Raw genomic sequence first — 22656 nt, forward strand, 5'->3', positions numbered from 1 at the left:
CTTTTTGGTGTTTATAAGTAGACGAAATAAATTAAACTATGATGAATATTAAGTAAAAATAATGTATTATTTTTATAAATATATCATAATATTTAATATGTTATACTATTACGAGGCACCCATATCGTATGTAAATCAGATGTGTTTTTTTTTTTTGTGCATGTGCAGTAGTATATCCACAAACGGTGTGACAGTCACCCTGTATGACTGTCGGACTGTATAATAATAATGCGTTTACAAATACATTGTTTGTATAGGTACCTCGTGACCGTGTAGCCGTTTTCGCTCCGGTTTGACCAAATTTAGCAATAAAAGATCAACGGTCGAAGGGGGACGGACCACGTTTAGGTGCTCAAGTGTCAGACTATAGTATTATTATATACCTATATTATACCTAAATCTGCATATACGATGCGGTCGTTCTCGCGGTGACAGAGAGATCGTTTCGCGTGGGACCGGCCGGGCGTGGGCCCGACGACGAACGTTTTGCACATGCATCCGTTTGCGGTGGTAAAGCCGCGGGGCGGGCAAACTTTTCCGTTTCAGTTATACCCGTGCTCCTGACGAACAAACACCGCTTTCACGGGTGTACTCTAAATACATAATATACCTATCGCTTTTTACGGTATATATATTTGTATCATACTCGCCAATAGGTAAGTACATATTATTGTAAAATATTATCACATATATACTACCCGTTTTATTATTGTACAAATGGCTTACAACTCATTTAGAAGGACACGAATACAGGAAACCTCATTGCCTATTAGCTATTACTATCTTCTATTTGTATGTAGTATCGTGTATTGGAAAAATTTAAAATATTCACTTTTATATATATATATATATATATATAGCTAATTATTCAATAATTGTAAATAACATTCGAGCTTAACCGTTTAACACAACAATTAATGCTTAATATATATATACGAGTTTTCACAATTTTCGGAGATAAGCAGTCTGAAATCAACTGTTTCAAGAGATGTGTTATTGTTCTTGTATTACATGGTAATAAAATACGATTTAACGTTATTAGGATTATGTATGTAAAGCATCGAGTATCACTTGTTTATTAACTACTTAGAAGTCTAATAATTAATAATACAAACGATATATTTAGGTACCTAAATCATACTGTGTATCACAATTCACAGTCTATTGTTCACTCGCGACACACGCTTAGCGTACCCATTACATATATTATACACAATAATATTATTAAATTAAAAGCTTTTTTTTTTTTAATTGTGAAATTAAATATTAAGTAATAATTATAAAGAGTAATTTAAAATATATAAAGATTCGTAGGAGCTCTAAAGATACACTTTCCAATCATATTTTTGTGTTCAAAATATTTAGTATTAAAATAAATATCGAAAGATTACAAAAAAATACACGATTACCACTTATATCTAGCATATACATTTTTAGCTTAGTTACAAAGAATTATAATTTTAAACGAACTATTTATGTATATTTTATCAACTTTCAAGATATAGAATAAGTATTCTAAAACTAAAATAATCATTTACATTATGCCTGCAGCTCTTATGATGTTTAATTTGTGTATACGAATAATATAAAGTATCAAGCAATAATAGACTTTATTATTTTAAGAAATTAAAAGTTGTTGAATTAATTCTCGTATTATGATACTGTAATTTAATATATAACTACAAAAACAAAGAAATAATATTTGATTTTCACTTAATTACCAAGAATAACTTTAATTTTGAATTTAACAAACATTTTCGAAAAAATAAGCCATAACTTCTAAACACACAAATCGTGACCTAGAACTAAGAAGGGTACCCACTACCCATGATGTCAGTTTCCCATCGTCGAAAAAAGCTCTGTGAAATGCTAAGTCAAAACAGAGAATAAACCTTTTTATTTTTGAGGATATCCCTCTCTCCCAAAAAATCTATTATTTGTATCATGTCGCACGCAAACCATTTAAAAAAAATAAAATCGTAAAAATTTCACATCCAAAACCGGTTAATATTTTGTATAAGTATTTAACAAATTCCAAAAGTCCCATAAAGTTTATGAATAGACTGCAGTTGTTATACTCATGCAACATATTATACTATATTAAAAGGTAAAAAAAAGAAACATCGAATTATTATTATTATTCGAAAGTAGTTGACCATACATGTAGATTGTATATAGCTGATTGTGTACACTAACATCACGTTCACGCTATTTTTGGACTTTTTCTTCGATTCGTGCGACCATGTCACCCTGCTAGTTTATAATAAATCGATTATTATTTATTACGGTTTAAATCAACAAATATTATTGATTGGCACATTCACACAGTTCATAAAAGAATTAATCGATGTATTGTTGTACGCGTTAAAAGCACTTTAATAGCGTCAAGGTCTTATATATAAATAGTTTATTATCTACCTATTTTTTTTGAGAATAGTGTAGAATCTATATAGATAATAATAAATGGTTTAGTAATAACAATAATAGTAAAAACCACAATAAGTATTGCCGAAAAAAAAGACCACAGCAATAATAATAATATTAATATATTAGTAATACAAGAGGGTTTGACCAAAAATGGTTATATCAAGGAAAACGCGTGTACACGAAACGGCCCACTTGCGATGGTTCATCCCACGTAAACTTTATATAGGTACCGTAACCCGTGTGTGCTGTATATTGTAAACCGCGTACTTATACGATAATAATATATACGTATATAATTTATACTATATTAAAATAATGCGAACGCGTTTCCGATTCCGATATGAAAGAAAAACGCCAATTCCCCTTCTGCCATACTCTCTGTAACGCGAATGGCCCCCAACCGTTCTCCTTCTTTATCGTTCTTCTGATCCTTTTTTACATGGCCAAAGCTAACACCTTCGCACTGACGTTGCTGTTGCTGCAGCAACCTTAAGTTGACCGCCCCCGTGATTCAAATGTCCCAATTGAGCGTGTACGCGATACTGACTCATATAATACATTAAATACATACATATAATAATTTAATTGGCACAGTGCAACATATATACTGCTATTATTATTTGATACGCCTTTATATTATTATGTAGTAAAAAGGACAAATTACTCGGCGTAGGTATTTTAAATATATAGTATTTTGATTATACAAATGTTTTTTGGGGAACATTTATTGGCGATGGTGGGGCGGGACAACCACAACGGTATTGAGAAGTGCATTTCAAAGCGTTGATGTTATTTTCACGAGTTATAAGTATCCAATTATGTATAAATAAATACATTATCTGAATACTTAACGAGCCATGACGTGTATCTTATTGTACTATACCAATCGACTACCCTATATATTATGGCCTGGTCCAGGCCACCTGGATAATAATGTACATATCTGATATCCTAACCTAACCTGATATATTACAATCAATAATTCTATAAATATTAGTTATATATAGATATTTATATACACTACGATAAACAATAGTTATCAAAATTTCATAGTACAGATATATCAATATAATATATATTATTATCATTGCATGCTTTTAAGTTTAAGATATGTTTGTCATTATCATGTTATATATATTTTACCTATGTAATTTTCAGTCAACGTTTTTTTATAAAACAGCACGATTAATCTACGATTGTAAATACAATTACCGATTAATTGAAAAACATAAAATTACACTTAAACATGAAGTACATAAGTATAACAATTTAATTTTTTTTTTTTAATTCTGTTTTGCGTGGTTTGATTAAAATACGAACATATAAAATTAGATAAGTACCTAAGTAAATATAATATATATCGCAGGAAATATACTATATATGATTATAATATTTTCATCACTAATCAGATGGCATGTACGAACTATAAATTATATTTATATATAGGTACTTATGTCTTATATTATAGTCATTTATACAAGAATTAGTTTCATTATTCAGATTTTATTTAATTTTATAATATTATATTAATATTTTTAATAATAAAATTCATACACGATAAAATAGCGAACAATATTAAAAAGCAATACGATTTTATGCCATATTCGATTACAGCCTACAGAATAAATATAACTATTCAAACGTTGTTAGATATAAAAATATGTTTCTCTTTCATAACACAAATGACTATATTTTACGCTGTTTTAATTTTAAAATGATCTGTAAAAATACAGAACATTACAATTCATACTATTTTTATTCTATTTTTTAGTGATCGACAATAAATTCAGCAGTTAAGGTCATACATAGTACATAGTATACATATTTTTATAAAATGTTCAATTACAATAAAATCATTAAATTATATTTTTATAAATACGTTTATGTAATAATAATATATTATTATGTACATAAGTAATTTAATAATAATTAATAATAATTATTATTTATTAAATTGTTTATGCAGTTGGGCATCTTATTTGGGTACCTATTTATATTATTATTATGTACATACTCATAGAGTTTTAAAATACGTAAAATAAATTAAAATACAAGTGTTTTACGTGTACAATAATATTATTACATCTAATGTATGTATAAATGTATAAATAGTATATAATTATTAATAATACCCTATTTTTAACATAATTTGTTAAATGTTATTATATTGTTGAATAAATGACTAGTCGATGACTATGCGATAACATAAAAGCTGACAACAAAATTTCACGAACAAACATTGTGAATTAAACGTTACTACACTGCAATCGCATCTTTTATTCGTACGAGTTTATACTTAATATTTTATAATAACAATAAAATATTTAAACGATTAAAAAAATAACTAAGAATTGATTCATATAAGATACAAACATAATATTACAATAACAAATATTAACATAAACCTAAAAACCGGTCCACAACAAATAAATCCATGGTCTATGTGCAGGACTATTTGGATATTTGGTACGTGGCACTGTGTTTGTTTTTTGGTTTCCGCAATTTTCCACTGTATTTTATAGCACTTTAATTAAAAAAATCATATTTATACCAAACTTTACACATTCGCACTATGTCCAATGTCAAGGGTGGATCAAGCATAAGTTATGCAGGGGGAATTTATTATAGTTTTGTATGCATTATTAGATAGTTATAAGGTAGTACATAATTTATAATTGCAGATAACTTAGTACTATTCAGTTAAAAAATGCAATATTTGACATTGATCTAATTAGCCTTTTAATTTTAAACCCCCACTGATCAATGTACACTATCAAAGCTAACTACAATCTTATTGTAAGTAATATAGGCATATAGGCGCAATTTCAATAAAAAAAAAATTGAAGGTGTTACAACTCTTCATTTTTCGGGCATAGCGTTGAATAACTACTAATTGTAATATTATAAAAAAAATATTTGAGAGTGATACTTTTACAATTAGGGTGTTAATACCCCCTAAGCGCTCACTATTTGCGCCTATGAATATAGGGTAGAAAAAATTAAGATTGATAAAGATTTCTGTCAGTTAGGACTGAGGAAAAAGATAAGGGTCTGTACAAATGTTGGATTAAATATTATAGCTCTGTACTCTAGTAATAAATATCTTTAATATAATAATATCTAATCCACCAATACAGCATGACTATTGACTACGCATTACTTAAATATTATATAATAATATACAATGACGTATGCATATAATGCTTATTATGTATATCATTACTAATTAGTATAAACACAATAAGCCACAGCACTTCAGTTATAATCGTATACGATTAGTACTTTTTTTATGACGAAAGACTACATTTAAGTATATATATATATTATTGTGGATAATATATAGAGTATTTTGATCAGTGGTATTGAAAGGATTTAATAACAATAATAAAATATCATAAAATATTCCACTAGTCGCTTATAAGAAACTTGTTTGTTGTAATCAAATGTTTTTTTTTAAAGATTTTATGTAAAAACTATCGCATTGTATTTGTAATTTGTATAATATAGTGTTGTACGTATATCGTAATTACGTTTTTAATCGTTTGGATGATAATTATTGCATTACCAGTAACAATAAAATTTAATCTAAACTACATGTTCATATAAACTAATTGCTTATTAAGATTTATCATTTACATTATCATAATTGGTTATAGAGAACTTTAATTTGCATATAAATTACTTAATCTAAAATAAAATTTTAACTACTTATTTTTTATAATACACATAATATATATATACATTTTTAAAGTGGTCTTCGGTTATATAACGTCACAAAATGTATATCTACAGAGGATAGGACCTATCTGTATAAAGTACCTATATTATAATCTACATTATATAGTTCAATTAAGTTATCAGCATATTATTTTAGATATTTTTTAGTATAGCCAGCATAGGTATTATAGATATCGTATTATATTATACTATAGGATATAAATGCATAAGATACATAGGCATTCTGTTTCAAGACAATTTAAATTTTTTTTAAATTTTATTTTTGTGTCTCGGATAATTGCATATTCATGTACTGAAATTTGGTACATAGTTACGATTCACTTTCAGTGGGCGTAGAGATCTATAAAATGGTTGATAATTTTATCAATGTTATTATAAAAGCTAAATATATATATTTAGAGTTACTAATTACTATAAATTTATTTAAACATGGGTGTAATATTTTCGGCATTTTTTAGTTCAAAGAATAAGTACTCAATAGTTATTTATCTAATCTGACCCACGTAACCACGTGACCCTTTAATACATCATTACTTATTCTGACAAAACGAAAATTACTTCCGGTCCATCGTCCTTGTTTAATTATTTTTAATTATATCACTAAAACACCATTCCGATTATAAAATATAAAAATAAATTTTAAATTATAAAACATAATAAAGGTAAGAGTGATACAACATCTAATATTTAAATTCTCATGTAACATACGCTGAGCCTAAGCAACAAACATTTGAATACTTTGTATAAAGTGTTAGTTTAGAATGTACTTTTAATTATTTATATAAAATATAGATGGTCATTAAATTATTTTATTGGTAGTTTTAACATTATCAACTACGTTATTTATTAGTGATTACAAAATATTATCTTTAAACATTTTCGGTATGATAAAACTAACGAATTTACACTACCTACCTACCAATGAAATTAAATTGACTGTTGTATGGAAAATATTTTCTTTTATGAAATAAAATATGTATGTTGTCATTCATAAATGTAAAAAAAATTAAAACGAAAAAATATTAAAAAATATAATTTTTTTTTTTATAAATTTCTTATTTCAACTAGAAATTAGGTAAAAAAAATATTTCCAAAAATATTGATAGATTTTAAAATAATAAGTGTTGTTCGATAAATAAATCACCCAGTATGTTAAATACTCGGGACTTGCTTAGAACGTGCGCGCAAGTAGAGAGCTCATGTTCAGTGGGCAGTGGCTTTCTTATTTCTAGTGTTACGAATAGTGACGTGCACACGTTCACGTACTTAATGCTAAAAGCTATATGAATTGATAATACTACTAAGACACAGACACGTACTTATAAATAACTATTGCAGGCCACAGCAGTGGATAACAAACGAAAATCGTTTGTCAATAATCTGCAGCACTATTTTATGTAAACACTCTATACATAATCTGCTTATACCTACTTAACTTTATAACTATCTGTGTTAGCTCTACTACATCTATGTCTATACGGACATATGGATGAAAACCACGAATAGGTGTTTTAAAATAAAAATGTGTCTTAATCTCGCGGGTGAAGTAGAAAAGATGAAAATGAAAATATATGCGTTCTGCAAAAATTGATTATCATAGCCTTCTATTAAACGTTTCAATGGATTATAGTTCATTCGGCGTTTTACAGTAATTGGAATGAGTGTATAATACATGATATAAAGTTTTGAATTCAAAATGTTATACATAATTATATTATTATGATATATTTATACATGAATAATAAAATAGAACAAATATACAGGCACGGCGCCAAGGAGAGGGGCAAGCTCTAGCTCGCTCAGAAAACAGTTTAGCCCCCTCGCCAGCCCCCCACTGAAAAATATATGTATGATACATAACAAAGTCATAAAACATTATAAATTGCGGAATAAATTGAATTTATTATAAATTATAATAATTGAACTAATGAAGTTTAAACAAATAACATGTTTAGTCTTTTTATTATGGATTAACCTATTACTATTGTCTAATATAAAAAAAAATATTTTATTTTTTATTTAACCTTTATTGAGTACTAATTACTGGATGAAAATAAACAAACAAATGTATCCCAAATCATAACATTAAAGTTGAGTCAAACAAATTCATCTGTTCATTACTAAACACAATTATTTTAATTTATATTTATGAAATGTAAGTAAAAAAACATAATTATTCATTTACAAAGGTACCTATGTAATATTAAAGTAATAAAGTCATTTTTGTACATCATTATTAATAAAGTTATTATCCTGTTGAAGGTATGTGATTAAAAATTTTCTTAAATACATAAAAAATATTTGACATTATTCTTAAAAAATTTTTAACTATTCAAAAGTTTGTACTATATAGCTAATAGCTATATTATGTTATGTTATATGATACGAAAATATTTAAATTTTATTTAAATAACTTCATTGATTGCTGAAAAAACCTTAGTTCATGTAAAAAAAAAAATTTGCCCCACTCTGTCCCCTCTGTCCTCTGTAAGTACCTATATTCCCTGCCTCGCAGTACACACATATAATAATAATAATATTATATATCTGCACTATCGTCTAGCGCAAAAATAACGCGTTCCAAAACGACACTAGTTTGGATGGAACGATAGTCTCTGAACGCGAATCGCGTGACTACTAACAGTGATATTTAGCCGGATGGTACGGACCTTAACGTTATACACATAGGTACACGCGTGCGATTATAACGTGTATATATATTCATATGCCTAATTCGTACACTGAAAAAAACTGCTTGTCAAAAGGCAAAAGTTCGAGTTTTATATATTTTTTTTTTTAGTCACTCAATGAAGGTAAAGGTCATTTGAGAATTAGGTCAAATACCTCTGACTGACATGACAACAATTTAACGAAAATCACTGTAAAAACACGCCACCGCCAAAAAAAAAAAAAAAATTTAATATGAGTAGGCGTATTATATATGTAGGCATTAAGTTTAAACGTATACAAATATAATGTTTATATATTTATAATATATTTATACGGGTAATTATAATTGAAGTTTTATAATCATCAATCAATCATACACAAATAATATTTTATTCAGTTTCGCTGCGACGAAATCATTTGTATTTGTTTGCATAGAATTTTCCAATAACGTAAGAATGATAATAATCGTCGTCATGAACCATTTAAGATCGCGTATATTAATCTCAGATTAATCTATTTGCGAAATTTGTGACAGAGCTCCATGCCTGCCTAATGGTTATGAAACGATGAGGACGCGCGTAAGTGAGAATATATTGTATTCAAAACTTTTGTATATGATGAAGAGGGTATTAGTAGAACATAATGATTTAGGTATTAGATATTATGCACAAAAATAGGTATTTTAGTATTTTACATATACATATCGCAGATAATATATATATATTTATATAAACGACGCATATGGATTTTGTTGTATTCATTAGACAACTACCTACATACACGTGTGTGTATGATTATTAGAATACATGACACTATACCAGCAACTATTCCATAATCTATGTTCTAGCGGTAACTGGATCTTTAAAAAATATATATATCATGTTAAGTATTATAGCTGTAATCGCGATTGTAACTATCGCGTATTGGTATTACTATTGTGTGTTATCGAGCAGAGGCGCAAATCTAGGGGAGCAGGGGGGAGGAAACTGCCCCCTTCATTTGGTAGGTGCTTTTTTGAAAATGCATTTTAGAGAATTTAATGGTTATTCTTTAAAAAAAAATTTGGTAAATACTGTTATCTCACAGTGGAAATTATATTTTTTATTTTTGTTTGATACGTTTTATTATTATTTATACATGAAAGCACAGCGAACATTTTTTTTTAATAGGTGGGTATTGAATACTTTTGTTTTGCCCCGCTATACTTTGAATTAGTTTGCGTCTCTGCTTTAGAGTATCGATATAGTAAATTTGTACTTTTCTTAAATTCGTGTATTACTGACATTTTCCATTATGTACGTATTATGTGAAATTATACTACCTATGTGTATTTTATTGAAATAACTACAATATATTATATGTAATATGAGCTAAAGCAGTGGCATACTAGCATATTTCGAGTGTTGAAACACCCTTCTATCGTATTTATACAAAATTTATGTTTGTATTTTGTATAGCTCTGTAGTACTATTTCATATTATTATAAATTATACACACGCCCCCTCCCCCCTAAAAGTTATATTTAAATATAAAATTAAAACACTTCCCTTAAAAATATGTTACTTACACGACTAAACAAGAATAATTATATTATAGTTTTAGTTTTTTTTTAAATTATTTCGAATAGAATATTTCCAAAAAGAGAACATAGAACCCGTTCATACATCGCGCATCGTCCCTCTGTTTAATGGTTAGTGCTTGCAGTACATTGTAAAACAATCCCAAAGTTTGTTGCCTACACATATAGGTACTATTCCATCATATAGACGGTACTCTCATATTTATTATTACATTATTAGGTAGGTATACTGAAATTCGTACATAAATATTTATTATATAGGCGTACATTATTGTATAACGTGTATGCGCGTTTATAGGGATGAATATTATCTATTTGTATTATTAATTTAACGGCATTCCGTGTTCGTGCGTAATTTACCGGAAACAATATAAGCTAAATTAATTTCTATATCTTATTGTGTTCTAGTTTCCATACACATAGATTCAAAATCGATTTGTAGAGTTGTCAGCACTTGTCACGCAATAATATTTTTTCTTGCAGACTTTTCAAACAACTGCAAATATATTTATAATATTATATTATATTAATCTACGTATATATATACATATTTACTTATACTTATTTTATATACGTAATTAGTAATTACTAAGCGATAAATAAATAATCTATACGTATACAAGTATATATAAGAACACTATATATTACTAATCTTTCTCGATGGGTATATTACGCTTATATACTTTGCTTTTGCATATACACTCAACTACCCACCCACCCACACACACATATTATATATGTATAAATGATTCAAATGCTATGTATACACAATAATATAGGTAGCATTTTTCCATGACCCTAAAAAAAACCTTGAAAAAGTCATCGGAAACATCAATAACAGGGAACACATGGAGTAAATAGCCACGCGCGGTTTGTTGCCATTTCTCACCCTTTTATTAAATATTATAATCTTGCGGTATATACAACGATCATGCGATGTATATCAATTGTTAATAACTGGACGGTCTGGATGATAGAATTAATTCAATATATTCTTCGAATATATTTTAAATTAAAAAATAAATAAATACTCGATCTGGCAACATCGCTAGAAGTAATAAGTTTTATGAGTTATAAATACATCGTATTGTAAGTAGAATATTGTAATAAAAAATTGACGATTTAGGATTATACGTGTTTTCTTATAATAAAAATAATATTCTATACTGTATTACGCTATTTACACTGTACCGTAAAATGTATTACATTAAATACTCAACAGTCTAATATAATCTAACATTAAGCCGTTAAAGGAAACGTGTAAATTAAATCCATGCAATAATGTATTATTTTGAACTATTACAATTATATATAAACATATACTAACATTAATCAAGTTATTTGTGATTTATGATATTGAAAACATCAAAACTCAATTTTCTCAAAATTATTAAATTTTAGTTTTACAATAATGCTCATAATGCGGTATGCCGTTGTAATTGATTAGTAGTTTATGCATATATAAATACACAATATACTTATATATGTAAATATTGTAAATACATATATATATATATTAAGTATATAAATATCAAAAAAAAACCCACTGCAGTACTGAATATGTCTGAATATTTAGATACTTATCATAATAAAGTCTATGTTCGATATTGCTATTTTATAAATTATAATCCACACCTAGTCGTCTTGAACAATTGTCTTTTAGAAAAAAAAATAAAATATAACAAAAGACCATTTATTATAGCAAATAATTTTCTCATTTCAAGGTGCCAAGCATAATAGACGTATTTAAATTTAAACAACAATGGGCGGATTTCAACAAAGACAATGGACGCCGACTAAAAGACGAGGCCCAATAGCTGCCGAATTTTCCGGTCCCGGGCCAGCAGCGGTTGCGTTACCAACTCTCGTCGGTAAGTCTTAAAAATAATAATATACATTAATATAAATTCGTTTAAAGAAAAAAAATCTTGGGGGGGAGAGAATTGTTGATTTAATATATAATAATATCATAACACGTTTAATTTCTAAATGTGGGTTCGACCATATATCGCATTAATATTATCCACGTACAACCTATAGATCACTCCGATATTCATTTACTGAAAACTTAGATTTTGGATTTCGAATTTGAACTTTATTGAAGTGTTTGAACGAAACAATTGTTTGAATCTAGTATACTATATTATCGAAAAACCTAACCTATAGTCCTATGTTTAAGACAGAAAAAAAAGTATCGGCTTCCCCTCACATTTTGTTTACTTTGACCACTGACTATTGTATGTAAGGCATTATGGCCAATACTCAAGGAGGGGGATCTGCTGCTTCAGCGAATTCCGGCCGAGCGTTTATCGTTACATATCGTTGTTAGATTATTACAACATACCTACTAAATAGTAAATAAACTACATTATTACTGTGTAGTGGTACAACAGCCTAAGTCTAAACTTACCTTTACTACAACTGTAGTAATTACGTGTACTTGTACACAAAACCCTTAAAATCGTCACAAATAAATATACACTTATTTTCAAACCACCCCCCGGATATGAGCTAAAAGTTTCCCAGTATTATCTATAACCAAAACGATAATACATTATAACGTGCTTATGTGTAAAATTGAATCTACGTATGCTGTATTACAGTATATTAGTATACAAATTTAAATATATATTAGTGATGGGTCGAACCCTGATTTTTTAAATCAAACCGAACTTTAAATTATTTTTTCGAACTCGAACCGAACCGAACCTTCATATTTTCTACCGAACCGAACCTAAAATCATTTTAAGTCGAACTCGAATTCGAACTTAATACATTTTATCATTATTGTTATAAATGGTATATAAAGTGCCCGTTACAGCTTATAACTTTCTATCGCTAATAGTCTAATTATTTATAAATAATGATTATCAATTTTTATTTTTTTTAAATAAATTTTGAAGAATTGAACAAATATTTGGTCTTTGAACTATTGTGGCCAGTAAGTCTGGCTTGAAAAATATTTTCAAATTCAATTTTCGAACAGTAAAAGATGTTTGATAGTTCGCTTCGAATTTTTTTCATGCCGAATTCGAATTTCGAACTGAACCGAACATCGAGGGTTCGGTTCGGTTTGGTTCGAGATTCGAACAGTTCGACCCATCACTAATATATATATATATGTGTGTGTATTATATAAATGATAATAAATGCGTTATTTACGCGTGAATACGTGATACGCCATACGCACGTGAAATATGTTTGAGCTAGAACGTTTTTTGTACAAAAAATTGTCTTACAGGACACAGCCCATAGGAAAAACCTTCATATTCTGTGAGTTAATCAAATGTCGATTATTTTTTTTTTAATATGAAATATTAAGACTTTATGTGCAGATTGTACTGGTTTTAAAATCTGTATTTTTAGAAGTTTTATATTGAACGTTTATAATATTATAATTATACACATGTTTGAGTATAATTTTAAATGTAGTAGAACTATTAGATATATTTCTAGACTAATATTATTCAAAGCTAGTTCAAAAATCAGTACTAAATTTGTTTGAATTTTTTACAGGAAATTTAGTACCAGAATCCAAACGTGGACGTGCACCAGCTTTTAGTTTTGGTGCAAGGTATGTTATTTTAACAAAATATATTATTTTTTATTCATTTAAATCATATTTCATTAATGTAGTTTTAGAAAATTAATAATTGCTATTATACATTTAATAGACATAACGAAAAAAATGACAGTGCCGGACCAGGACCAGGCCAATACAACATCACCGGATTGAGTGCAAAAGGTTAGATCGACATAATAATTATTATAGTAAATTTATTTATATTTACCGCCTGCACATAATTTTGTACCCACCTGTTATTGAATATAACTACCCATGTATTCAAACGAGTATTTAATTAATTACAACTTGTCAACTTATTACTATAATAAGTATTTTGAAGGAATACCTCTCTGTGTTACTATTCCACTTATTTAATATTAATTATAAGTCAACGTTATAAACTTATAACCAATTATTATAACTACCCGTTCGAAATTAGAATTTTCCGTATCCAAGTCTCCGAAAAATATTATTCTTAAAAATACAAAATTCAAAATGTATTTAGTCAATCAATGCGGTAAATACTGTTAACGATAAAAAATATCGTTGTGCAACAACATCGAATTACGCAAAAAAAAAATATTTTTCAAAAAGTTAAAACTCTTCTATGCAACGCAGTAATAAGTGTAACCACTTGATGAATGCGGATTACTATTACTACCACTTACCTTATACAATACAACATCGTATTCCGAAATGGCTATATAGAACAACGCGTATTTTTTTACAGGCAAAGACACACCGCCAGCGTCCACCCTGCACTCGCGGCCCAAGGAAGTGAGGCCCGACAACTTCCCAGCCCCGGGCGATTACAACCCGGAAAAGGCAGAGAAGGTGATCCACGAACACTCGCCGCAATACACGTTCGGATTGAAGACGCAAGTGGACAAGCCGAACCCGAACCCGGCGCCCAACGTGTACAACATACCGACGGTGATGGGCGCGGCCAAGGAGGGCCACTTCAAGGCGGCCCCGTCGTTCAGCATATCCGGCCGGACCAAGGAATTCCCGGACGGCAGACTGCTGAATCCCGGCCCGGGCGCTTACAACGACGTAAGCGCAGACAGTATTAAACCGAAATCGCCGGCGTACACGGTCAGCGCCCGGTACAACATGCCCGGCGACAATTCCCCCAGACCCGGCCCGGGAGCGTATTCTCCCGAAAAGGTTAGTCGTGAAGCGCATTTCCGTAAAGTATCGGATGCACAATTGTAGCACGCGCAGCGATGTCTCATCCTCCCGCAACGCAGAGGGTCCGTGACGAGTGCTCTCATAAAATACGCATATATATACATATAGACATATAGTCAAACGGTTAGGCCCTAACCTGTACATAATATATAAGTACCTACACTTGGACCAACGAGGGGCAGACTAAGGGTTATTCTTATTTTATACTTTAGAGGTCGGGCAACCCGTTATTTGATATTTTCAATAGTATAGGTATCTGGTATATGCTAATATATTCCTATTCGGTTAATGAGTATATATTTATGTAAAAAAAGGTATATATGATTAATTTTCATTTCTGTTTTTACGTCTACTTCGCGTCAATCGTCAACAGTATAAAATGCTTAAATCGACTTTGAGGGTGATTTCTGATAGCAAATAATAGGATTTAGGATTAGTCGGTTAAAAGTAAAAATTCCCAGTGATTTTTAAAATAATCGGGAATAATGAATTTTTAAGTAAAACCTTAAACCAGTTTTCAACAACGATTTTGTTTGTTGTTGTGAGGAATTATAGACATGAGATTTTCATTAAATATTATTTTATTAGAATTTTCTAGACATAAAAATAATTAATAATTATTACTTCTAAAATATCTATTTTGGCTCTTGTCATGACATTTATTGGTATTTAATAAATATCCAAATTATTTAAGTTTTTATTTCGATTAATTTACTATAAAGTTGTGAGTAAAATATTTTGAGAATTAAATACAATAATAAGATATGCCTTTATTTTTTTGAGTGATTAAAAGCATTTTTGACGATGGAAACGAAGAGATTTATTTTCAATTTTCACCTATACCCGCCATCTATTAAAGAATAAATATAGGTATAAGACTGTTATTTTGATTTGAGCAATTATGTATAATTATTATAAACTATCGTTATTACAAAATTATACAATACTTTCAAATCTATATACTAGTATATCTTAATAGTTATTATTGTTAATATTATAATATAAAAATACTTAAACTACAATTTGCCATTTTAAAATGATCAAAACTTGTTTAAAAATTAAAATATCTAAATGAGCCTACAAAGGGCTTTAAATAACAATATTCTTATCTTAACATTTGATAATAAGTCAATAACTATTCATAATAGAAATGTCTTCTTAAGAGAACGCTACACTCACATATGTTGTATCCAGTGCCACCTACGTAGAATATCAAGTAGTGCAATTGCATTGGTTTCATGGGACCCCCAGGGCCTACATAAAAAAAATGTTGGCTATAAATTAGCAATATTTTTGAATTTTTTAAGGAAATCATGAGAAATTGAGAAACGTTAATTGGAAAAAAATTAAATGAATTATGTGAATATGATTATAGATTAAAATCAATTTAGGGGCCCTAATTATTATAACTGCATTGGTTCGTGGAAAACTTGTGGGCGCCACTAATTAATTATCTCCATCTTACATTGTAAAATATAGCAAAAACTGTTTTGCACAGGAAATAACCAAGAAGACTACCGTCATACCTAAAAAATAAAATTAACACTGCATAAAAATGACAACATTATCTGTGAAATATCGTTTTTATTTTTTTGATATCACTTCTACGAAAATAGTTCTTATTGTTAAAAATCTATTGATTTGAAATAAAAAAACTTTTTTGTTGTTCCGATATCAAAAAAATAAAACGATATTTCACAGCCAAAGTTCTCCTTTTTATGAGGTGAAAATGTTGTTTCTTAGTTAGGTATGACTTTAGCCTTTTCAGTTTTTCCCGCGAAAAATAGTTTTTGCTATGCTTTACATTTTTAAGACGGAGACAACACATGCGAGTATACCGTCCTTCTAAGAGAATATTTTCAAATATTACTTAAATAGGTATATACATTTTTAAATTTTACAAATAGTTAAGTCCCAATCATGTTAATAATTAATGGAATAATTCATTAAAAAAAAAAAATAAATAACTACAATATATTTGATTTTCAGTTAATATCAGTATAAATAACAACTATATAAATTGACAAATTGTATAAACGTATTTATATGTAGAACAAATAGGTAAAGCCCAAGTTTAGACAAATTAGTATTTTCAAAATATTAAACCAACGAAATAATTCCTAACTTTACAAGCGGTTAATATTATAATCCTAGTTAGTTAGATCTAATTAAAACCTTAGGTACGTCACTGCTCATTACCTACTTTATTAAAGGCGTGTAACTAATTTAATAATTGAAAATCAATAGAAGATAGTGAATGTTAAAAGTTACTGATTCAGTAGCTTGTCCTGAGCATAGATACCTAACAGTGCACAGTGTACAAAAAAAGAAACAGAATGAAATGTTAAATATGTAAAATAAATTTTATTTTAGAATTTTTCATCGATTATTATATAAATTACAATTATAACATTAGTGTTTAATTAGTGTCTATATTTCTATTGTGATATAGTGTTTTCATTGAAATATGTTGGTTAAGTGTGCAGCACAAAATAATTTAACACAATTTTTATTTTTAAATTTGGTTTGATTTTGTATTATTTATGAGGTTATACAAAAATAAAAGTGTCAGTAATAATTGGCATATCAATTTGATGATTTATTTATTACACAATCACAAAAATTAACAAATATATGACAAAAATAAAACATAGTCAACATGGGTCACTTAAAACATACTTTCTCCACAATAAAATATATATACATAATAATCTTAATTTAATATTATGAAACATTTTAGGTGACAATGTTAAAATCATCTGTACCATCCTATTCTTTTGGTATAAGACATTCACAATATGAAGGAATAATATATGAACAAGAATAGGTCAGTGCATACAGCATAAACACTTCAAAATAATTTGTATAACGCACATCGGACAAGTTTGAAAAAAGTCTAGTATATGCACAGTTTGACTAGATTAAGATTAATTTAAAGATACACGTTGAAAAGCACAAATTATAAAATTAATTTAATTTCACATTGTTAAGTAATTAGTAATATAACATTCAGTAGTTATAAAATTAAAAACTAGTTATGATCTTAGCATATATGCAGAACCAAGTGAGGTTTTGCCCCTTAAAACACAAGATAAAATATTACAGACACTAGTTTTAGTCATACTATTATTTCCATAATTATGTAAGAAAAAAAGAAAAGAAAAATATAAATGATCACAAAATACCAAAAAATTAAAATATCAATCTGCTGAGCTTTCAGCATTTTAAATGATTTAGTTTAATTTATTAACATGTTATTATGGTATTTTCTTAAATGATATGTAAAATTTAAAATTAATTTATATTTATACAATTTATATTGTAAAAAAAGCCAGCAGATTAATAAATTAATTCGAGGAAAGATATGCGTTAACGGAATGGGTCTTGAAAGTTATCACATCTATACAATATTTCACATTATCTGATAAAACTTTTTTATAATGACATTAATGTCTTAAAAAAAAGTTATCTCAGTTAGACAGCATACATTACAAATATACTTATGTTTATGTACAATTATTTACAACACACTGCTGTCATACTGATTTTATTATTTCAGGTTCAAGTCGATTTGCAACCAGCACATTCGTTTGGAATTAAACATTCACCGTATTCTAATTCTTTTGGCATTGGTTACTGAGTGGAAATGAAAACAATTTAACAAGTTTAATTGAAACGCCTAACAAAAATATTGCTTTTAAATACAAAATGAAGCTATCAGGACAAGAATTGTTATTACCTACATATTATATTATATTATTTTTTTTTTTTTTTTACTGTAAAATTATTATCATTTTGAAAAACATAAAAAGTACGAAATATATCAATTATTTGACTAACAAAAAAATATATGGAATACATTAAACTAACAAAAAAATTGTACTTTGAACAAATACACTAGTTATACAGTTGTCTTATTTTTGTGATTTATGTTTCATCTATTTAAACCTAATAATTAAAATACCTAGTTACCTGTTAATCATATAATTAATATTTTACATATTTTTGAAATAGCCTGTTGTGTTTAACATCAATATATTGGGATTTTCTTTCTCAAATTCAGTAGGAGCTCGTTCACGTTCATCATCTCCCCATTCTCCAAGCGTGTTCATAACATCGGGTTGTTGACTCAGAAATTCTTCTTCTTTTTCAGCTAAAATTAATAATTGGTAAAACCATTTTGAAGAAGTTTAAAAACAAAATTAACTTACTATCTCTCTTGGCAAATTTCTCAAACATATTTGAATAAACAGATTTTTCTAATTTTTTTTGTGATTTTAATTTTTTATCACATTCAGATATTTTTGCGATAGCTGCACGATTATTTGGCTCTTGTTGTAAAACAGCTTCAAAACTTTGTTTTGCAGCTATTAGTTCATGTAAACCAACTAAAGCCTTTAAAAATATAAAAATAATATAAGAATTTGGAAGCCTTTAATTATTGTGGAGAGATTTTACTCAATAATTCATTTATTGATAAATAAATTAAAACAGCTTTATCACAAAAATAATATTAATACATGTATTTTATAATTTTGATAGTATTTTTTTTAAGCCAAAATTCTGGAAAATGGAATTTTAATCTTAAAATTCAGACATTGTAGATTTTATAAATAATAAAAATTATTTACATAAAAAAAATGGTTTTCTTAAAAACTAATTATAGCACGAGAAATAAAACAAATAGGAGAATTATAAAAGGTGTTAAAGCAATACTAATTTTTATATGTTTTTTTATTTAATTAATTGATTGATTTTCAAATTCTAATTTATTTACAATAGTGAATTATTCCTTTTATATGTATCTAATTACTGAACTCTGCTTAACTTTTTTTGAATAAACAATTGTAAACAATGTTTAATATAAAAATGTCTATAAAATGAATACATACCTCGCCTTTTCTAAACAAAGCTTTGACATTTGTTGGTTCAAGGTTTAGTGCACTCTCACAATCATTTTTTGCTTGAGTATGTCTATGTGATTTTAAATTACACAAAGCAGAATTTAAATAAGATGTAACTGAAAGACATTTGATTTCTTTTATCTGATTTTCATCAACTGATAAAAAAAATGTACAAGTAATTAAAATATATTTTAAAAATAAAACAATTAATTAAAAATAGATAAATACTTGAAATATTATCTTTTAAATAGTCCTCCATTTTCTTATAGAATTTAAGAGCTAATTTATAATTATCCATTTTAAAGTAATCTGTTCCTTTTTGTTTGAAAAATTTTGCTTGTTCAATACAATCTTCACATGTCAATGACCATCTTTCTTTAAACTATAATATACAATTATTTTTTTATTATTAATAATTTATAATAGGTATTATAAACATTAAAAAAAATAAAAAAATAAATAATATAGTGGTGGTAAAGTTAAGAGGGGTTTGGGTGTTGTATCCACTCATATTTTTTTTTTTTTGTGTATTTTATGTTAAAACAATTTAAATAGTAGATGGCAAGTTAGTGGGTCACCACAACTATTTAAGAAAGAGAAACCTTTCCCTATTTACAAAAAAAATCTAAGGAAAATTTAACTTTACATAACAATAGTAGATAATAACATTTATACTTAAATTAAAATTTAATAAAGAAAACCAAATAACAATATAATTATTTAATAATTTCTAACCTTTTCAAAAAAGTTAAGTTTGATGACATACACTTCTTTGAACTCATCATCTCCAAATTCCAAAAATGTATGTTTTCCATGAATAAACAATCTTGACTTCTCTTTTGATTTAAATTTAGTTAATGCAATCTCTATACCAGGACAGACACCGAAGTCTTTGCCTTCTCCTAATCTAAACTCTATATCTCTTTCTTCAATAACATTACCATTTTCTTCTTTTTCTAAATGAATATTAACTAACGAAACACTACTAGGTGTAGCATGGTCCACTCCATATTCTAATATTTGTCTTGTAATACTTTTATCTTTTCGCCGGCTAATATCTTCCCACGTCCATTTCAGTAAGTGTATTTCAAATGTAAGCCAAGTGTTAGGGGGGATAATTTGTTCAAAACCATCTGATCCATATCCGTAATCTGGATGACATCGAAATGTTGATCTTTCTTCACAAGCCATTGAAGATACAGCCAAGTCAAAACCTTTTATAGTCATATCTGAAATGAGAAAGAAACAGAATAATTAAAAAAAAAACCGCAGAAAACTTTAACCAAATTATTCATACCTTTTCCTATTGTAAACTGAAATGGCACATCATTAGTCTTGTCAAAAACAGTACCATCAGAAAGTGAACCAGTGTAGTGTACATAAGCCCTACATCCTTTATGTGGCTTATCCGTTCCATTGCCATGTACTAATATCTCTTTCAAAACTCCACCATCTAAATTATGTGTGATGTCCATTTTTGACCAATACTTGTTTACAATCTAATTTCAATCAAAATTTAAATTAATATTGGAAGTACAAAGTATGTGTATGTTAAAATTGTGTCGCAAGGGCACAGCATGCTTTCATTTGGTTTATTGTGAACTAACAAGTTAAAACATTTAAAAGTTGGTTTTGATTGTTTGAATTCAATTAGTTAAATGTCTGGAAATTTAGATAAATAGAATGGAATTGTAAATATTAGAATTGAAGTATAAGATTTAATGTTTTTACTTTACTGTACCTACCCACTTTAAATTTAACTTTTTCCTGTCAGGCTTAAAGTAAAAGTTATTTAATGTACGCCTTATATTTTAACTTATAATTTATAAATTTTCGTAGGTTTGAGTAAAATATAAATCATTCATTTCTGGTTTAGCACAAGTATAGTAATTAAATTTATCAAAAAAATAATAGATCTGTAGGCTGTTTGTGACATAAACATTATCCACGTTCAAGAGGTTGATGAAAATGTTAAATTCATCCGATTTAAGACTTTGCATAAATAAATATATAAGGTAATAAGTATTATAATATAATATACTGTAGTAATAAAATGATTGATATACCTATTAATTAAAGTACACGGTGATGGTTTAAAAAATAATGATCTTATAACTAATGCATAGTAAAATCATAGGGCAGTTGAAAGACTGATCCAAACATTTAATTCAGAGTATAACCTGAGTTAATGTGTTTTGTTATGTTATTATTATTTTATTTACAAAAGATTTGAATGCGAGAAGGTTAAAAACAATTATTATTGGATATAAAATTTAAAAATAAAACGACTTAATTAAACTAAGTTAAGAATAACGAAAAATAAAATTATTACAGGATCGAAAATTGTAACGAAAAAATATTAAACTTAAATTAATCAAATTTGAATTTTCTATATCGTAGACACTCTAATCCTAAATACGAGGGTTGCGATTCTAAAGACCAAATATCACGGTCTTTTATGTTATGTTATCATCTCACTTATCACACATATTAGCGGCTTATGTTATACGGGTAATATTAATTACAACAATGAGATAAATATGTATATTGTCTGTCAATTACTGTATTTACACAATGTTGTT

The 22656-nt window shown here is 27.7% G+C and overlaps 2 protein-coding genes across 3 annotated transcripts; one reads left to right on the forward strand and one right to left on the reverse strand.

The window, feature by feature from the left end:
- Window positions 1–545: 545 nt before the first annotated feature.
- Window positions 546–19087, forward strand: LOC113552322 (outer dense fiber protein 3). Of its 2 annotated transcripts, none has more exons than XM_026955143.1 (6): window positions 546–656; window positions 12139–12285; window positions 13931–13988; window positions 14089–14159; window positions 14710–15146; window positions 18730–19087. In XM_026955143.1, the coding sequence occupies exons 2-6, from the start codon at window positions 12177–12179 to the stop codon at window positions 18808–18810; spliced, it is 756 nt and encodes a 251-aa protein (XP_026810944.1). In that variant the 5' UTR covers window positions 546–656; window positions 12139–12176; the 3' UTR covers window positions 18811–19087. The 2 variants fall into 2 exon arrangements, with proteins under 2 accessions (XP_026810944.1, XP_026810945.1); XM_026955144.1 differs by having other exon boundaries at window positions 14710–15032.
- Window positions 19017–22561, reverse strand: LOC113552321 (FK506-binding protein 59-like). The gene is made up of 7 exons (XM_026955142.1): window positions 22141–22561; window positions 21372–21573; window positions 20810–21303; window positions 20303–20456; window positions 20063–20229; window positions 19382–19565; window positions 19017–19323 (listed from the first exon to the last, which is right to left on the reverse strand). The coding sequence occupies exons 2-7, from the start codon at window positions 21547–21549 to the stop codon at window positions 19166–19168; spliced, it is 1335 nt and encodes a 444-aa protein (XP_026810943.1). The 5' UTR covers window positions 21550–21573; window positions 22141–22561; the 3' UTR covers window positions 19017–19165.
- Window positions 22562–22656: the final 95 nt, after the last annotated feature.

This window comes from Rhopalosiphum maidis, chromosome 2 (genome assembly GCF_003676215.2).
Source record: "Rhopalosiphum maidis isolate BTI-1 chromosome 2, ASM367621v3, whole genome shotgun sequence".
Taxonomy (NCBI): Eukaryota; Metazoa; Arthropoda; class Insecta; order Hemiptera; family Aphididae; genus Rhopalosiphum; species Rhopalosiphum maidis.

What these genes read in the sequence shown, in the direction of transcription:
- LOC113552322 (XM_026955143.1), top strand. Translation starts at nt 12,177, where the DNA reads ATGGGCGGATTTCAACAAAGACAATGGACGCCGACTAAAAGACGAGGC. An exon ending in TGCGTTACCAACTCTCGTCG is followed by an intron (nt 12,286 to 13,930) that starts GTAAGTCTTAAA and finishes AATTTTTTACAG; the next exon opens with GAAATTTAGTACCAGAATCC. An exon ending in GAGCGTATTCTCCCGAAAAG is followed by an intron (nt 15,147 to 18,729) that starts GTTAGTCGTGAA and finishes TTATTATTTCAG; the next exon opens with GTTCAAGTCGATTTGCAACC.
- LOC113552321 (XM_026955142.1), bottom strand. Translation starts at nt 21,549, where the DNA reads ATGGACATCACACATAATTTAGATGGTGGAGTTTTGAAAGAGATATTA. An exon ending in TCAGTTTACAATAGGAAAAG is followed by an intron (nt 21,304 to 21,371) that starts GTATGAATAATT and finishes TTCTCATTTCAG; the next exon opens with ATATGACTATAAAAGGTTTT. An exon ending in TTTAAAAGATAATATTTCAA is followed by an intron (nt 20,230 to 20,302) that starts GTATTTATCTAT and finishes TTTTTTTATCAG; the next exon opens with TTGATGAAAATCAGATAAAA.